We start from the raw sequence: 14,931 nt of genomic DNA, 5'->3' as shown, positions 1-14,931 counted from the left end.
CCAGTGTGTGTGTGTACCACATCTTCTTTATCCATTCATCCTTTGATGGACATTTGAGCTCTTTCCATACTTTGGCTATTGTTGATAGCACTGCTATAAACAGAGGGGTGCATGTGTCCCTTCGAACCAGCACACCTGTATCCTTTGGATAAATACCTACTAGTGCAATTGCTGGGTCATAGGGTAGTTCTATTTTAATTTTTTGAGAACTCCATACTGTTTTCCAGAGTGGTTGCACCAGTTTGCATTGCCACCAGCAGTGCAAAACAGATCCTTTGTCTCCACATCCCTGCTAACATCTATTGCCTGGGTTGTTAATGTTAGCCGTTCTTACAGGTGTGAGGTGGTATCTCATTGTGGTTTTGATTTGTATGTCTCTGATGATGAGTGATGTTGAGCATCGTTTCATGTGTCTGTTGGCCATCTGGATGTCTTCTTTGGAGTAGGTCTGTTCATGTCTTTACCCCATTTCTTCACCAGATTATTTATTTTTTGGGTGTTGAGTTTTGTAAGTTCTTTATAGATTTTGGATACTAACCTTTATCTGATATGTCGTTTCCAAATATCTTTTCCCATTCCGTTGGTAGCCTTTTAGTTTTGCTGATTATTTCATTTCCTTTGCTGTGCAGAAGCTGTTTATTTTGATGAGGTCCCAGTAGTTCATTTTTGCTTTTGTTTCCCTTGACTCCAGAGACGTGTTGAGTAAGAAGTTGCTGTGACCAAGGTAAAAGAGGTTTTTGCCTGCTTTCTCGTTCAGGATTTTGATGGCTTCCTGTCTTACATTTAGGTCTTGCGTCCATTTTGAGTTTATTTTTGTGTATGGTATGAGAAAGTGGTCCACATTCATTTTTCTGCATGTTAGTGTCCAGTTTTCCCAGTACCACTTCTGAAGAGACTATCTTTATTCCATTGAATATTATTCCTGCTTTGTCAAAGATTAGTTGGCCATACATTTGTGGTTCCACTTCTGCGTTCTCTATTCTGTTCCATTGATCTGAGTATCTGTTCTTGTGCCAGTGCCATACTGTCTTGATGATTACACCTTTGTAATAAGCCTGAATCCCGAATTGTGATGCCTTCAGCCTTGATTTTCTTTTTCTTGATTCCTTTGGCTATTTGGAGGTCTTTTCTGGTTCCATAAAAATTTTAGGATTGTTTCTAGCTCTGTGAAGAATGCTGGTGTTATTTTGATAGGGATTGCATTGAGTATGTAGACTGCTTTGGGTAGTATTGACATTTTAACAATATTTATTCTTCCTATCCAGGAGCAGTTTTAATTGATTTCAAAATTACTTAAGATCTAATAAGATACCCTGGAATACAGGCAGCTTGGTAATAAATTATGTACGTATGTTTTTCCCCTAACTATAATCTGTTAAGTGACAACTGCCCCCATTCCTCAAATCTAAAACTGTTTCATTTCCCCATTCAAGCAAACTACCTTGTCATTCTGAGTAAGAAAGTAAAACGTGTGATTAAGATTTTTTTTCTCTATCCATAGGAATTTGAGGGAGAATTTTTTAAAAATTAAAATACTGAATAGCCTACAACCAAGTGTACTTTATGTAGAATGTGGAAATTGTTTTGTTCAGAAATCACTTCACATATGGATACAGTCTGCATAAGCTATTCAATGGGTACAGACATGGAGGAACTATGCATGGCCACTGGGCAAAGTCTATATCTTTGGATTTTAGGGTCAGTTTAATAGACTGTTGGTACCCAGTAAATATGAAGTGATGTAATATTTGACATGCTTAATCAAAAACCATAGTGAGTTCAATATTGTGTAATTTTTTCATCTGTTTTAAAATTGTGTAACCCACCAATAAATTTGAACAGGCAGTTATTAAATATAATTAAATTGTAGGCATTCTCACACAGAACAAAGGAAAGCATTCTCAGCAACTGAACAAGAGACTAGTGAGACAGCTAAAGAAAATTTCATTCGGGTGAGGGGTGGATTTGAGTAGTTTCTTTTAAGCATCCACTTCTAGAAGAACAATACAAGCATGTGTGAAGTATAACATGCCTTTAAAAACAAAGACAAATTTGGCTTATCTATAGTTGCTTCCTTTGTCCCAAAGGACACTTGTTTTAAGTAAGAGTGCATGCTTCTACCACCTAGACCATACTTTTACTAAATTTGGATGGAATTTCAAGCTTCTTTGGACCTTCTACCTGTCGGGAAAACTTTGGCCTACGAAGTAGCAATAGAACATCAACACAATACAGTTGTAGTACATGGTTATTGAAATCTTTTATTAAGGTTTTTCTTTATTATTTTGAGAGAGAGAGAGAGACAGAGACAGAGACAGAGTGTAAGCGGGAAGGGGCAGAAAGAGAGGGAGACATAGAATGTGAAGCAGGCTCCAGGCTCTGTGCTGACAGCTCAGACACAGGGCTCAAACCCACAGACTAAGAGATCATGACCTGAGCTGAAGTCAGACGCTTAACCGACTGAGCCACCCAGGCACCCCTAAAGTCTTATTTTTAAGTTACCTACAACTCTGTTGAAAGCAATTAAAAATCAGGTGACAAACAGTCCCTTACATTTGGTTAGAGCTTTCATCTTTTCTTTCTTTTAAGTAGGTTCCATGCCCAGTGCAGAGCCCAACATGGGGCTTGAACTCACGACCCTGAGATCAAGACCTGAGCTGAGATCAAGAGTTGGATTCTTAACCCACTGAGCCACCCAGGTGCCCCTAGAGCTTTATTCTTTAAAGCACTTTTAGCCTGATTTCATTTGATCAGAACAGCACCCTGGTATTAGTCTACTCTGACTGCCATAAGCAAATTCCATAGACCAGGTGGCTTCCATAACAGAAAGATCAGGGTGCCAGTCAATATGGTTCCTGGTGAGGGCTCTCTTACTGGCTTGTAAGTGGCCTCTTTATTGCTGTGTCTTTATATCCTACTTTACTCAGTGCCTGTGCATGGAGATAAACCTCTCTTCCTCGTCTTATAAGGCTACCAATTCTATTGGATTAGGGCCCCACTCCTGTGATCTTATTTAAGCTTAATTACCTCCTAAAAGGCTTTTCTCCAAATACTTCAACATATGAATTTTGGGAGCACACCTTTCGGCCCATAACAACCCTTCTGAAGTAGCTAAGATATAACTCAATATATCTGAGGTATATTTCTAAGGTTACACAGCTAGTCAGATGTTACAGCTAAGGTTCAAATAGTTACTTTTGCCCAACTCCATGCTGCCTTCCTTAGTTGCAGGTATAGTTTATCTGACAGAAAAACTACCTGTCTCTCACAAAATAGGGGTCATGAGTTAATCAAAAGGAGTTATTAAAATCAATTCTATGGTTTTTGCTTGTTGCACGTTTGTGGAAAATAGGATAGCTTTGGACTGTTAAAGTTTATAAGAAGTGGACTATTAGTCAGGTAGCCTTAAAACTGTCAAAAGTGGTTAGTTCTTAAATGTAAGTAAAGTAGAACTGCAGTCCCCAGGCTGGAGTTGTCTTTTCAGCATTCTTCAGTTATGGCTAAAGTATCAAACTAAGTGTCTCTTTATATTTTACAGAAGGTGATATAAGAAATACAGGACCAGTAGATGCTCAAGTATATCTTGAAGAAATGTGTTGGAATGAAGGTTAGGATTTTTTCTTTTGACTACAGTAAAGAAAAATATTAGAGATTTTCTTTAAAAAGAAAAACTCTCGTGGAATATTTGTAATCTTAAAAAATAGAATAGCTTGGCTTTGAATAGATATGTGTAATATACATATGTATGTATACATATATGTGTGTGTATATATGTGTACGTATATATATAGTGTATGTGTGTTTTTAAGAATATTTTTGTTTCATTCCAAAGGTCAATTATTGTCTCATTTCCAGTTCTTTATATATATATAATATATATATATATATATATATATATATTTTTTCTTTTTTGAGAGAGAGAAAGAGCCTGAGCTGTGGAGGGGCAGGTGTGGGTGGCACAGAGGGGATCACAAGCAGGCTCCATGGTGACAGCAGAGAGCCCAATGCAGAGCTCAGACTCATGAACCATCATGACCTGAGCCAAACTCAGACACTCAGCTGAGCCACCAAGGTGCCCCTCCATTTTTCTATTCTAATTAGATGTTAGATATAAAATTTCATGAGGTTTTCTTTTTTAACACGACTTCGGGTTTTGGTTTACTCCCCACTAGTGTAATAGGGAAAAATAAAGAAAATAATTCTCCCATCCTCCTGTGTTAATTCTTGAGATGAATTCCCATTAGAATTTTTATTTTTGCTTCTTTATATGGAATCATAAACTCTCAGGGAAGGACTCTAAATATAATACTCTCCTGCTTGGAGCTTGGTTTTTTACCCACCATGAAGTCATATCTTTTTCCCTTTTCTATTACTAGAATTTTAAAACAAATCTAATTCTCTACACTTCCAATATTTTGTGAATTGCTCTGGTTAGACACTGTTAATTCCCTTCTTCCAAATCCATGTTATTCTGGGAAAATGGAGAAAATCGTACTAATTCCTAGAATTTTATACTTTAACCCTCTCACTTAATTGTTCAGCCTGTTATAAAAATTTACTGATGAGTATGGCTAGGTAGAAGATAAACAGTCCATGCTTCCTGAAAACCAGGTTTTTATGGCCATTTTTTTTCATGCTCTCAGGTGGGTCACAGGCTGTTAACTTAGGAGGGGAATCACATTTTTGCCTATAGGCCACCCTGCTCCTGTACTGCCAAATGGAATAGTAGTTTCTAATTCTCGTTTTGCAGTGAATGATTGGGAAACTGGAGGGGTTTTGTAACTGGAGGTCCCGGGGTTGACAACAGTTTCCTCAGAGTAAACGAGATAACTGCTACGAACACACTAGTGACGTAAGATAAGACCTAGTGAAAGCCTTCTTCTAGTTCATGAAGGGGACTGAAGCATGTCATTTATAAAGGAAACCTGCCCAACTGAATTTATTTTTTGAAAATATAGTATTGGTACCTCACCAGTCAGTATTGGGTGTATGTGTGTTTAATCTCTTATTAGACAAATTCTTCTTGCTGATGTTGATTTAATTAATATATTTTGTTTCCTAATGATTCCTGAGAATATGAAAATAGACAAAACTGGTTCTTATAATTTTTCCTTCAGTAGCCTTTTAAAAGTGTAAGTAATAAGATCAGATTTTATTTTAGACGAATATGGATTGGTGGTTCAAGCATCTGTTCAGTCAACAAGTACAATGAGGTTTCTGATACAAATGTAAAAAAAAAAAGATATTAAAGGGAAATGTACAACATGAAATCATCAAGTTATAAATGTGCCATTGTCTTTGGGATTCTCTTAAATGAACTGGACAACGCAGAAGATACAGAAGAATCCTCACCACAGCCAGTGAATCAGTTATAAGAAGCTACAGTTAATCTTAAAAATATAAGACATCCTTTGACATTTATTTCAATTAATGTTTTTTTTTATAAAGATGGAAATAATCCTTTTCCTTGAGAGATAATCCTTAGGAGAAAATACTGAGCAGCTAACAGCTACATGAAGCCATTATTTTTGCAAGAATATTAGAAACAAATAATGTAAGTTTTGCAATTGAATTTGCAACTTTGAATTGTTCTTTGCTATTAAAAAGAGCATTCTTGGCAGATGCAATTCAATAAAAAGTGTGATCAACTGGGCAAATAAAAAATTGAAGATTCCTTCATAGCTATTTTCAGAATAGCCTTTGAAAGTAAAGATCCAGAGCACGAGAAAATGGATGAAACCCTACATGATAGACATAGCCAAATTACCATCTTCTTGATCCAAGGACAGTATGAAACAATGCATTTTATTATGCTTAAAAGGCATCCCTAAAGAACTGTTGAGAGAGTGAAGTTAACCTTTCTCCTTAGAGTCAATCTGTTTCACAACTTGGTCATTTTCCCTTCAATGTACTTAAAATGGTTTCTGTGAAGATATCACTTTGTTAAGTGATAGAATAATACAAGGAGAAATGTAACAAGATGTGAATTTTTAGTGAGCATTAACATTTGGAATCCTCTATGACAAAACTCCACAGTAGCCCATGGTGGCCTCTGCATCATTTACTGAGTGCCTGTCACCTCAGATTGTTTCTCAGTGTTCACTGAGGTGGTAAAAAAACAAGAGGGAGATTTAGCTTAAGAAAACCTTTGGTTAGAATATGTACAGTTTTAGACAATTTAATGACACAACTCCCTTTGAAAGCATGCTCTAATATAGTATATATGTTGGCTCAGACAGAGGATGTTGGCATCTTAAAATATAGGTTTAAAGTATTTTTCTTTATGGAGAAAAAAGGCATTGTGATGAGAAATAAGAACTGTGCAAATGAATTCATGTTTTCCTTACTTGTAAAAGAAACATGTAAAGTTGGCTTATTTGTTTGTTTGCTAAGTAGGCTCCACCCCCAATGTGGGGCTTGAACTCACAACCCTGAGATCAGGAGTCACATGCTGTACCAACTGAGCCAGGCAGGCACCTCAAAGTTGACTTACATGTTAATTTTTCCAAAGCCAAACTTGATTAGAGAACAAATAGAAGGCAGTTGAATTTTTCCATTTTTTTCTTTTAGTGACATATATGTAAGACTTGAGTGTTAAAAATGTTTGACAACTGAAGATATTTGATGTAGCTCTAATAAAAAATTATGACGGCAGTAGGAGAAAGTGATCAATCATTATTTTTGACAGTCACTTCTCAGTGACAGATGGAATGACCAGTGGATCAGAGATTCTTTCAGTTAAAGTACGTAAGCATCTCAACTTCCCAAGAGGACAGACTTAGTAAAATGTCCACCATTAGTAGACTTAAACCTTGTGCTGCATGGTCTCTGTTGGGCATCTCACTCCACAGAATCAGTGTGATACTAGAACAGAGAGTATTTAAAATGCTGAACTTGATTAATAGTTGAGTGAGCAGGGCTTTCTTTAAAAGGAGCTACTCCAGGCAAAAAAGCATGTTGCTTAACAGCAAAACATGTAGCTATTTTTCTCTTTCCTTTACAGTATTATTTTGGACAAATAAATTGAGAGGAATGTAAAATCTATATGGCTTTTAAGAAAACAGAAGACTTCAAATAAATGTCATGGGTCACTTCTGAGCATCTGTTGTCACCTCAAGATTTTGGGGCTGTTGATTCATAGCTTCAGTCCATCTCCTCTAGAGGTCGAGATTCCTTGGGGCACCTGGTTGGCTCAGTTGAGTGTCCAACTCTTGATTGTGGCTCAGGTCATGATCTCACAGTTCATGAGATCGAGCCTTGGGAGATTCTATATCCCTCTCCAAGTAAATAAAAATAAAACTTAAGGGGCGCCTGGGTGGCTCAGTCAGCTAAGCCGCCGACTTCAGCTCAGGTCAGATTTCACGTTCGTGGGTTCGAGCCCCGTGTCAAGCTCTGTGCTAACAGCTCAGAGCCTAGAGCCTGCTTCCGGTTCTGTATCTCCTCTCTCTGCCCCTCCCCCTCTCATGCTCTGTCTCTCTATCAAAAATAAATAAAACATTAAAAAAATTTTGTTAAATAAAACTTAAAAAAATTCTTTGGTATGTAATTTTTAGAAACATTACCCCTATATAAGAAATTATTTGAAGTTCTCATTTAGATACATTTTATACTTACTGAACTTCTATCTTTTGTTTTGCAATTTCTGAGATAAGCTGCATTTTTAAAAAGATGTTGAAATAGTTACTTATAAGCCTTTGATATATCATTTTGTTTTCTTTACAGATGATCACTCTTTTTCTCTGAGTTGCCGATGTGGTGGAAAATACAGTGTTTCCAAGGATGAAGCAGAAGAAGTTACCCTGATTTCTTGTGATACATGTTCACTAATTATCGAACTCCTTCATTATGGCTGAAATTGTTCACTAAATGGGCTCCTTTAACTGTGTATTCATACATGTTGAAGTGCGCCCATTCAAGTAAATGTATAAAGCTGATAGAAAGAAGCAGGATTCTTTTTTTTGTCAGCTCTTTTATTTGCAGAGAAAACATAAGACTGTCAAGCGAGGGCCACCCTAGGTTAATAGAAAATGAACTCATCAGTTATTTATATGTGTTTATAATTTATATTTGTAGATCGCCAAAATAAAAAAAGGACTTGAATTATATTTTATGAATTCCCATCTGAGAACTTTGTTATTTGGTCCATTTTCTCCTTGGTACAAAATAAGAATTTTCCTTTTCTTCAAATAAGCATGTCTCCTCTTGTTATGGGTCACAGTAGCATCATGTTCCTTTATAGTTACTAAGTTTCTAAAGTAACGTGACATTTACTTCTGCCAAAGTTATAGGCCTATTGTACAAGTTTCTCAAATTCTCAGGTCATCATAATTAAAATCTTTGTGAATAACATGGGAACCTAGCTGTCCCACAATGAAGACTGGATATGGATATTCATGACGTTACTTCAAAGTTGAAGAAGGTAATGTGGCAACTGTGGAAAAGACGGCTTTGGGGTCAGAAGACTTGATTCCAGTCCTGGCACTGTATTTCCAGATTCTTTGTGTGTCTACATTAAAGGGAGTAAGGCTTGAACACTGCCATCATCAGCTTTCAATGTAACTTACGAAGTAGTAGCTTTTTAAAAAATAATAATTTGAAACAGATGTAGTACTTTCCTTTTTATTTCAAAGTCTAAGAGTATTAATCTGTATATTTATGAATAGGGAGCCACTACATTGCTGATATGATCAAATGGACTTTCATAATGTTATTATTGATTATAATAGACTTAATGATTTTATTTTTCTCTATATTTGATACTCTATGCACAGTATAGTCAGAACTCATTTAAAAAATTTTTGAGGACTCTTTTATGGGATCACTGAAACTTCATTACTTAATTTCCAAAGAGTGAACCAAGCATGTGACTTAGCAGCTTTTTATTAGGTTGAACTCATGGTATTTAATGTTGGTTTAGACTTACAGGGCTAGTTACTACTCTGACTTGTAAACGTAGCTAAAGTATGAGGCATATTCAAGAGAAGATTACTTTCACTATACCTATAAAACCAAAAGTTCAAAAGTGAGGTTGTCACCCAGGTTTTTCCCAAAAAATATTTTATGTTTATCATAAAACCTAGAGGGCTTACTTTGGATCACATTTGTATCCGTATATTTTGATCTAACAGAGCTTGCAGTGTGTGTCGCTTATTCTTTACATTTAAATATTAAAATGACTAAAACTAAATACCAGATCATTTATTAGTAAGTACATGGTTTCAATGGCAATAATAAATTCGCTTGAATAGGAGAGAAAAATCAAAAGAATAAATTCTTGCTAATCGTCAGAAAATCTGTGGCCATTAGGGCTCTCACGTAGAAATCCAAAATCACTCAGAGGCCAAATCTGTAAAATCAAAATGTGATTGAAGACCATTAATGAAAGTGATGTTGTATCATCATCGTACTCTCTTTTTTTACTCATCCATTTTCTCTGTGCCATATATGAAACACTTTCGCCTTATTGTTTAGTCAAGAACAAATTATGTCAAAAGAAGACTTTAGCAAGTAAGAATATAAATATGTGTGTCTGTGTTTTGTTTTACTACCCTCAAATACAGTGACCCTGGACCTAAGTATTTGACTATAACAACATCTGCATAAGTACAAAGAATCCTGAAAATTATTCAACAACCCAAGTATTCATATGTGTTTCTTCTTACCACTTGTGGCAAAAAAGAGATGCCAGAGAAAAGAATCTTTCCTAAGAGTCATACATTTGTAACCACAGTTAAGACCATCTCACTCGGTGTACTGGACTGGGATTTCCACCTGCCTCGCAGGTGTTTTGTCTGACTCGACACTGCTCTTCTGCAAATACATTATTAATTTATGCCCAAGAATATCACTGTAAAAGTTCTAGGAGAAAGAATTACATTTTGAAGATTTAAGTTAAAGGCTTCTTATAACTAAGGTAGTTTAAACTTTTATTATTCAAACAAAAAATTACTCTTAATTACCTAGCTCAGTGGGGGAAAGGGTAATGTTTATGGCTTTGACGGCCAGCAGGTTCCTAAATGTTGTCACTGCTACAGTTGAGTCCACTGACAGCCTGAGTATTTCAAGGTCATTTTGAAAGAAATTTTTTCCTGCTCAAAGAAGAAATCCTACATTTCAAGCAGAAAATAGTACCTTGAAAAAGATACGTCCTCTTATTAGTCCATATGGAATAGGTCCATAATACCTAGAATCTGTAGAATTCTGTAGATTATCACCTTCTAACCACACATGACCCGTTGGCACCTAGAATTAGAGAAGAAAGCAGCCCCTTTAAGAGAGAAAAAAACAGATTTGGATACTATAAAAAGCATGTCTTTTGGTTGTACGGAGATAAGTCTTAAAGTTCTCACTTATAAAATACATACAAACCCTGTAGTTTGTATTTTTGCTTTTATCTGTTGCACAATAAAATCTCTTTTACTGAATATTAGTAAGTAACGTTAAGGTTTCAACATTTTAAAAGATCTTTTTTGCCAAGTGGTTCCCAAACATTAATTTGTTACACAAACCCCAAACTGAGGTTATAAGAGATCAAAACAGTGTGACAGGGTCATTAATTTAATAGACTTCAAAAGAGGTCATTAGGATGCTGACTGAAAATGTGCCCTCCTGTCTCTATAACAGCATAAGCAGGGCAGCCACTCACTCAGCAACATCCTGGGGCCAGTACCAGGGCCAGACCTATTAGAATGCTCATGATGAACTAAATGGTAATTGATTGTGACATCAATTACAAATAATCTCATCATTTTATTGGAGTGGGCTTGTCAGAATTCTAATTAAGATCCCTGTTCTGCCTTTGTACAGGTCATATCTTCAATGCATTATATTTCAATAATGACCATCAAGAACTAGAAGGACCTATTTTAAAATCATCAGTTGTAAATTAATGATGGTGACCTTCTACTAAATGAAAGACCTTATCCCCTATATGTCCCATGTATCAACTGGTAAATAACATAAGTTTAAATTTTTACTCAATGTCAACCATAATAATATTTAGAACACATTGCTTTAAAAAATGCCCTCTGTGATACGGAATATATTTAAAAATTACTCTGCAGCAATTATCTTAAAGTGTTACTCAAGTGTTACTTTCTTTTGACTGGCTATTTATTACTTGAGGACCTTGTTTGAAGAAAAATACCCCTATTGGGTTTAATAAGAAATGACTGCAATATTAAAAAAAATGTTACAAATCACTGTTTTTTTTTAAATATTTTTTTAGGGCAGTTTAAGGTTCACAGCACAATTGAGAGGAAGGTACAGACATTTCCACCTAGCCCCTACCCCAACACAGGCATAACCTCCCCTACTACTGACATCCACTATCACAGGGGTATACTTGTTACACTTGGTAAACCCACATTAACATCATAATCACTCAAAGTCCAGAGCTAACGTAGGGTTCACTCTTGGCGTTGTACATTCTTTGGGTCCAGCCAATGTATGACCATGTATTTATCATGATCATAGAGTGTGTTCACTGTCTTAAAAATCCTGTGTGATCTGCCTATTTTTCATTTCTTCCCCCAAACACCCATATTACCGTTGGGAAAAATGAATGTGTACAACAAGAATGTAAAATCTGAATTTCACTTTACATCAGGAATTATATAATTTTGGAACGTTTTATGCAGAAATATTTGCCCAAAACAAATCAAGTTAATGATTTTCATTTAGATGGATTTAAATGTTAAATCTACTTGTAGAGAAAGAAGTTTCCTGAAAGAATATCAAATACTATAAAATCATTCACTTTCATTCACAATCACTAGTGGAACTAGTTATAGGTTCTAGAGTCAAAAGCAAGACTAGTTCATACCTATATAAATGGATTTATGTGCAGTGAAGCTTAATATTGTTCAAGTAGAGGAGCGAATCCATCTCTGGTCATAAATGAAAAAAATAACAAAATAGTATATTTGGAAAAGCCATGTGTCATGAACATACTCTCAAAGTACTACTCTGGGAGAAGCTATAATATCTTTTATGTTTAAATTTCTATAGTTTTCTCCTTAATATATGTTTGTTTCTGAGTTCTAAAAAATAGGTAATAAGCCAGGATCCAATATGTATTCCATTTCTCCATGAAGTTTCCCCATTCTTGCCTGCCCACACCAAATACTCTTGACCGTTTAGAGAACTGACCATAAAGTCTGCCTTTCTTGGGGCCCCGGATTACATCATCTTATTAACCTGCTTGCAGGCTTTTGTGTAAGTCTACTATCTTATGACTAAATAAGCGAATAGACAGTATTCATGCCATGATCTTTATTTTTTGCAACACCTAAGCCAAAACTAGAACTCCAAAATTTGGTGGTAATATTAGTAAGTAGAAATTCTTGGCGCACCTGGGTGGCTCAGTTGGTTAAGCATCGACTTCAGCTCAGGTCATGATTTCACAGTTCGTGGGTTTGAGCTCCAGGTCAGGCTCTGTGCTGACAGCTCAGAGCATGTAACCAGTTTCCAATTCTGTATGCCTCTCTCTCTGCCCCTCCCCTGCTTATGCTGGCTCTTTCAAAAAAACTTTTTAAATTGAAAAAAAAATTATTGTAAAGCACAACCACTTTTGTATGACCTAAGTTTCTTCCAAGTTAGCTAAATAAAGTGATGAAGTGTTACCTCTGGTATAACTAACAAATACAGAAAAGAATATGCTAAGAGAAACCCAGAACATATTACCAGAAGTCTTTGGAAGACTGTGTCCCCAGACTACCTTTACCTAGTCCTTATTTGCAAGGGGTGGAACAAAAGGGAGGGAATAGTAATGCAAGCCAGTATGTATACATGGCTTTCTGGTTCATTTAATTAAAACACACACACACACACACACACACACACACACACACACAGCTCATCTCCTTAAACCAACTTGTGAAGTACTCGTGTTGATATTAATAGAAGTTGGTTTAAATATGGGACATGCTAACTCCCATTTATCTGAAGCTTATACATTCTGATCCCCATTTGTCTGCTTAGAGTAAAGGAATATCCTCTATATCTCACAGACATCAGTGCTTGGTATAAAGTACACAGAAAATAACCTCATCATCACAGATGAGCTCTTTAAGAAGAGCTTCTATATATAAAGGAAAAACTCTACATGTGGATCTTTTAAAATCAAAGCAATCACCTTTGCTGACCTGTCAATTACTTATTCTCCAGTAAAAAAAAAAAATTGATGTAGAAATTATTCCGCTTATGTAAGGATGTACACGTTAAAAATCAGTCTTATAGATGTATACTTATTATATACAGCAAAAAGCACTCATTTCAAGTCTGACACTAGTTTGGAAAGTGTGTACACCTATGTAACTGTTAATCACAATCAAGATGTTAAACATTTCCATCATGCCAAAAAGTTCCCATCCCAGTACCAAGCAACTAATGAGATCTGTGACTAGAAACTAGTTTGACCTGGTCCTAAATTTCATAGAAACAAGATTGTACTGTACAATACTATTTTGTGTCTGGCTTTTGTTCAGCAATTTTTTTTATGATTAATCCATGCTGTATGTATCAGTCATTCATTCCCTTTTATCTCTAAATAGTATTTTATTGTAAATCACAATGTTTGCCCACGAATCTATTGATGGATATTTTTCTTTGAAGTTTGGGGCTTCAAATAAATAATGCACTATAAACATTACTGTGTAAATCCATTTCTTTTCAGTAAATACCAAGGGTAGAATTCCTGGGCCATAAGTATATGCTTAACCTTAAACTTTCTGAAGGAATTAAATCATTTTACACTCCCAACAGCAATGTATGAATATTCTGGTTGCTCCTCAACCTTGATATTTTCCTTTAAAAATTTTTTTGCCATTCTAGGGGCACCTGGGGGTGCCCAGTGGTTAAGTGTCCAACTGTTGATTTTTAACTCTGGTCATTATCTTATGGTTTATGGGATTGAGCCCCACATCAGGCTTTGTGCTGTCAGCATGCAGTCGGCTTCGGATTCTCTCTCTCCCTCTCTCTCTGCCCCTCCCCAACTGATGCACGTGTGTGTGCATTCCCTCTTTCCTAAAACTAAACTTACAAAAAAAATTTTTCCACCCTAGTAATTTACTGGTATTTCATTTGCATTTCTCTGAGCATTTTTTCTTGTGCCTATTAGCATATCTTCTGTGAGTGTCTATTAAAATATTTTGCTCATTTTAAAAAATGGGTTCTTACTCATTTTAAGAATCCCTTTTTTACCTTGAGTGTAAGTCCTTTGACAGGTATTCCAAATACTTTCTCATAGTCGAGGATCTTTTTTCCTTTGCAGTATAATCTCTTATAAAGACTATACAATGTCTTCTAAGCTCTAGAAATTTCATCTGGTTCTCTTATATTTACAATTTCTTTCCTCATTATGTTCATGCTCAAGATCCTCGAAAATATTTAGAATTGGTGTTTTAAAGCACAGGTCTATTAATTCCATTACTTCTTTCTTTTCTGGATCTATTTAATTGATTTTTCTTCTGGTTATTGGTTACACTTTCATACTTCTTCACCTATCTAATAATTTGTGATTACGCTGGACATTCATTTGTTGAGTGGATTTTGTTGTCTTTCCTTAGAATGTGTTTGTTGAATGTTGAGAAGGTCTGCTTGTTTAGGGGTAAGTGGTTAAGTTAGCCATGGATGAGCTTATTCCTTTCAAGCCCTGTTTTTAAGCAATTTAGTTGGGTCTATCTCACACTTTATGCTAAGGACTACTTGAGGCCTCCTACTAAGGCATGATATTCTGGGGTCTCTACTGAATATGCTGGATCTTCACTGAGCTCTACCTGCTCGGCTGGTCAGAACTCCAGTGGCTCTCAGCCCCCTGTGAGCTCTGGGAATTGCTCAGCTCCCCACTCATTCTTTGCTCAGTTTCAGGTTTTACCATAAATAGATACAATTTAGTACTCAGCACAAAAGCAAGAGAACATCTATGGAGAT

At 35.9% G+C, this 14,931-nt stretch overlaps 2 protein-coding genes across 10 annotated transcripts in view; one reads left to right on the top strand and one right to left on the bottom strand.

Moving 5' to 3' along the window:
• DNAJC24 (DnaJ heat shock protein family (Hsp40) member C24) overlaps positions 1-8,114 on the top strand; it is a 52,200-nt gene extending 44,086 nt beyond the window's left edge. For 2 of the 3 annotated variants that reach the window (XM_029956265.1, XM_029956264.1), the window contains exons 4-5: positions 3,539-3,607; positions 7,723-8,114. In XM_029956265.1, coding sequence (XP_029812125.1) covers positions 3,539-3,607; positions 7,723-7,853 — 200 coding nt within the window. In that variant the 3' untranslated portion in view covers positions 7,854-8,114. The remainder of the gene's footprint in view (positions 1-3,538; positions 3,608-7,722) is intronic. The other variant, XM_029956266.1, reaches the window with a different exon arrangement.
• A 1,069-nt stretch (positions 8,115-9,183) lies between these two features.
• The window catches only part of IMMP1L (inner mitochondrial membrane peptidase subunit 1), an 81,746-nt gene continuing 75,998 nt past the window's right edge, over positions 9,184-14,931 (bottom strand). For all 7 annotated transcript variants that reach the window (XM_029956257.1, XM_029956256.1, XM_029956259.1 and 4 more), the window contains 2 exons: positions 10,132-10,242; positions 9,184-9,346 (listed from right to left, as the gene is read on the bottom strand). In XM_029956257.1, coding sequence (XP_029812117.1) covers positions 9,278-9,346; positions 10,132-10,242 — 180 coding nt within the window. In that variant the 3' untranslated portion in view covers positions 9,184-9,277. The remainder of the gene's footprint in view (positions 9,347-10,131; positions 10,243-14,931) is intronic.

The sequence above is a fragment of the Suricata suricatta genome, chromosome 11, assembly GCF_006229205.1.
Source record: "Suricata suricatta isolate VVHF042 chromosome 11, meerkat_22Aug2017_6uvM2_HiC, whole genome shotgun sequence".
NCBI classification, from domain to species: Eukaryota; Metazoa; Chordata; class Mammalia; order Carnivora; family Herpestidae; genus Suricata; species Suricata suricatta.
The sequence above is the reverse complement of the archived record's forward strand: the minus strand, read 5'-3'. Positions and strand labels throughout refer to the sequence as shown.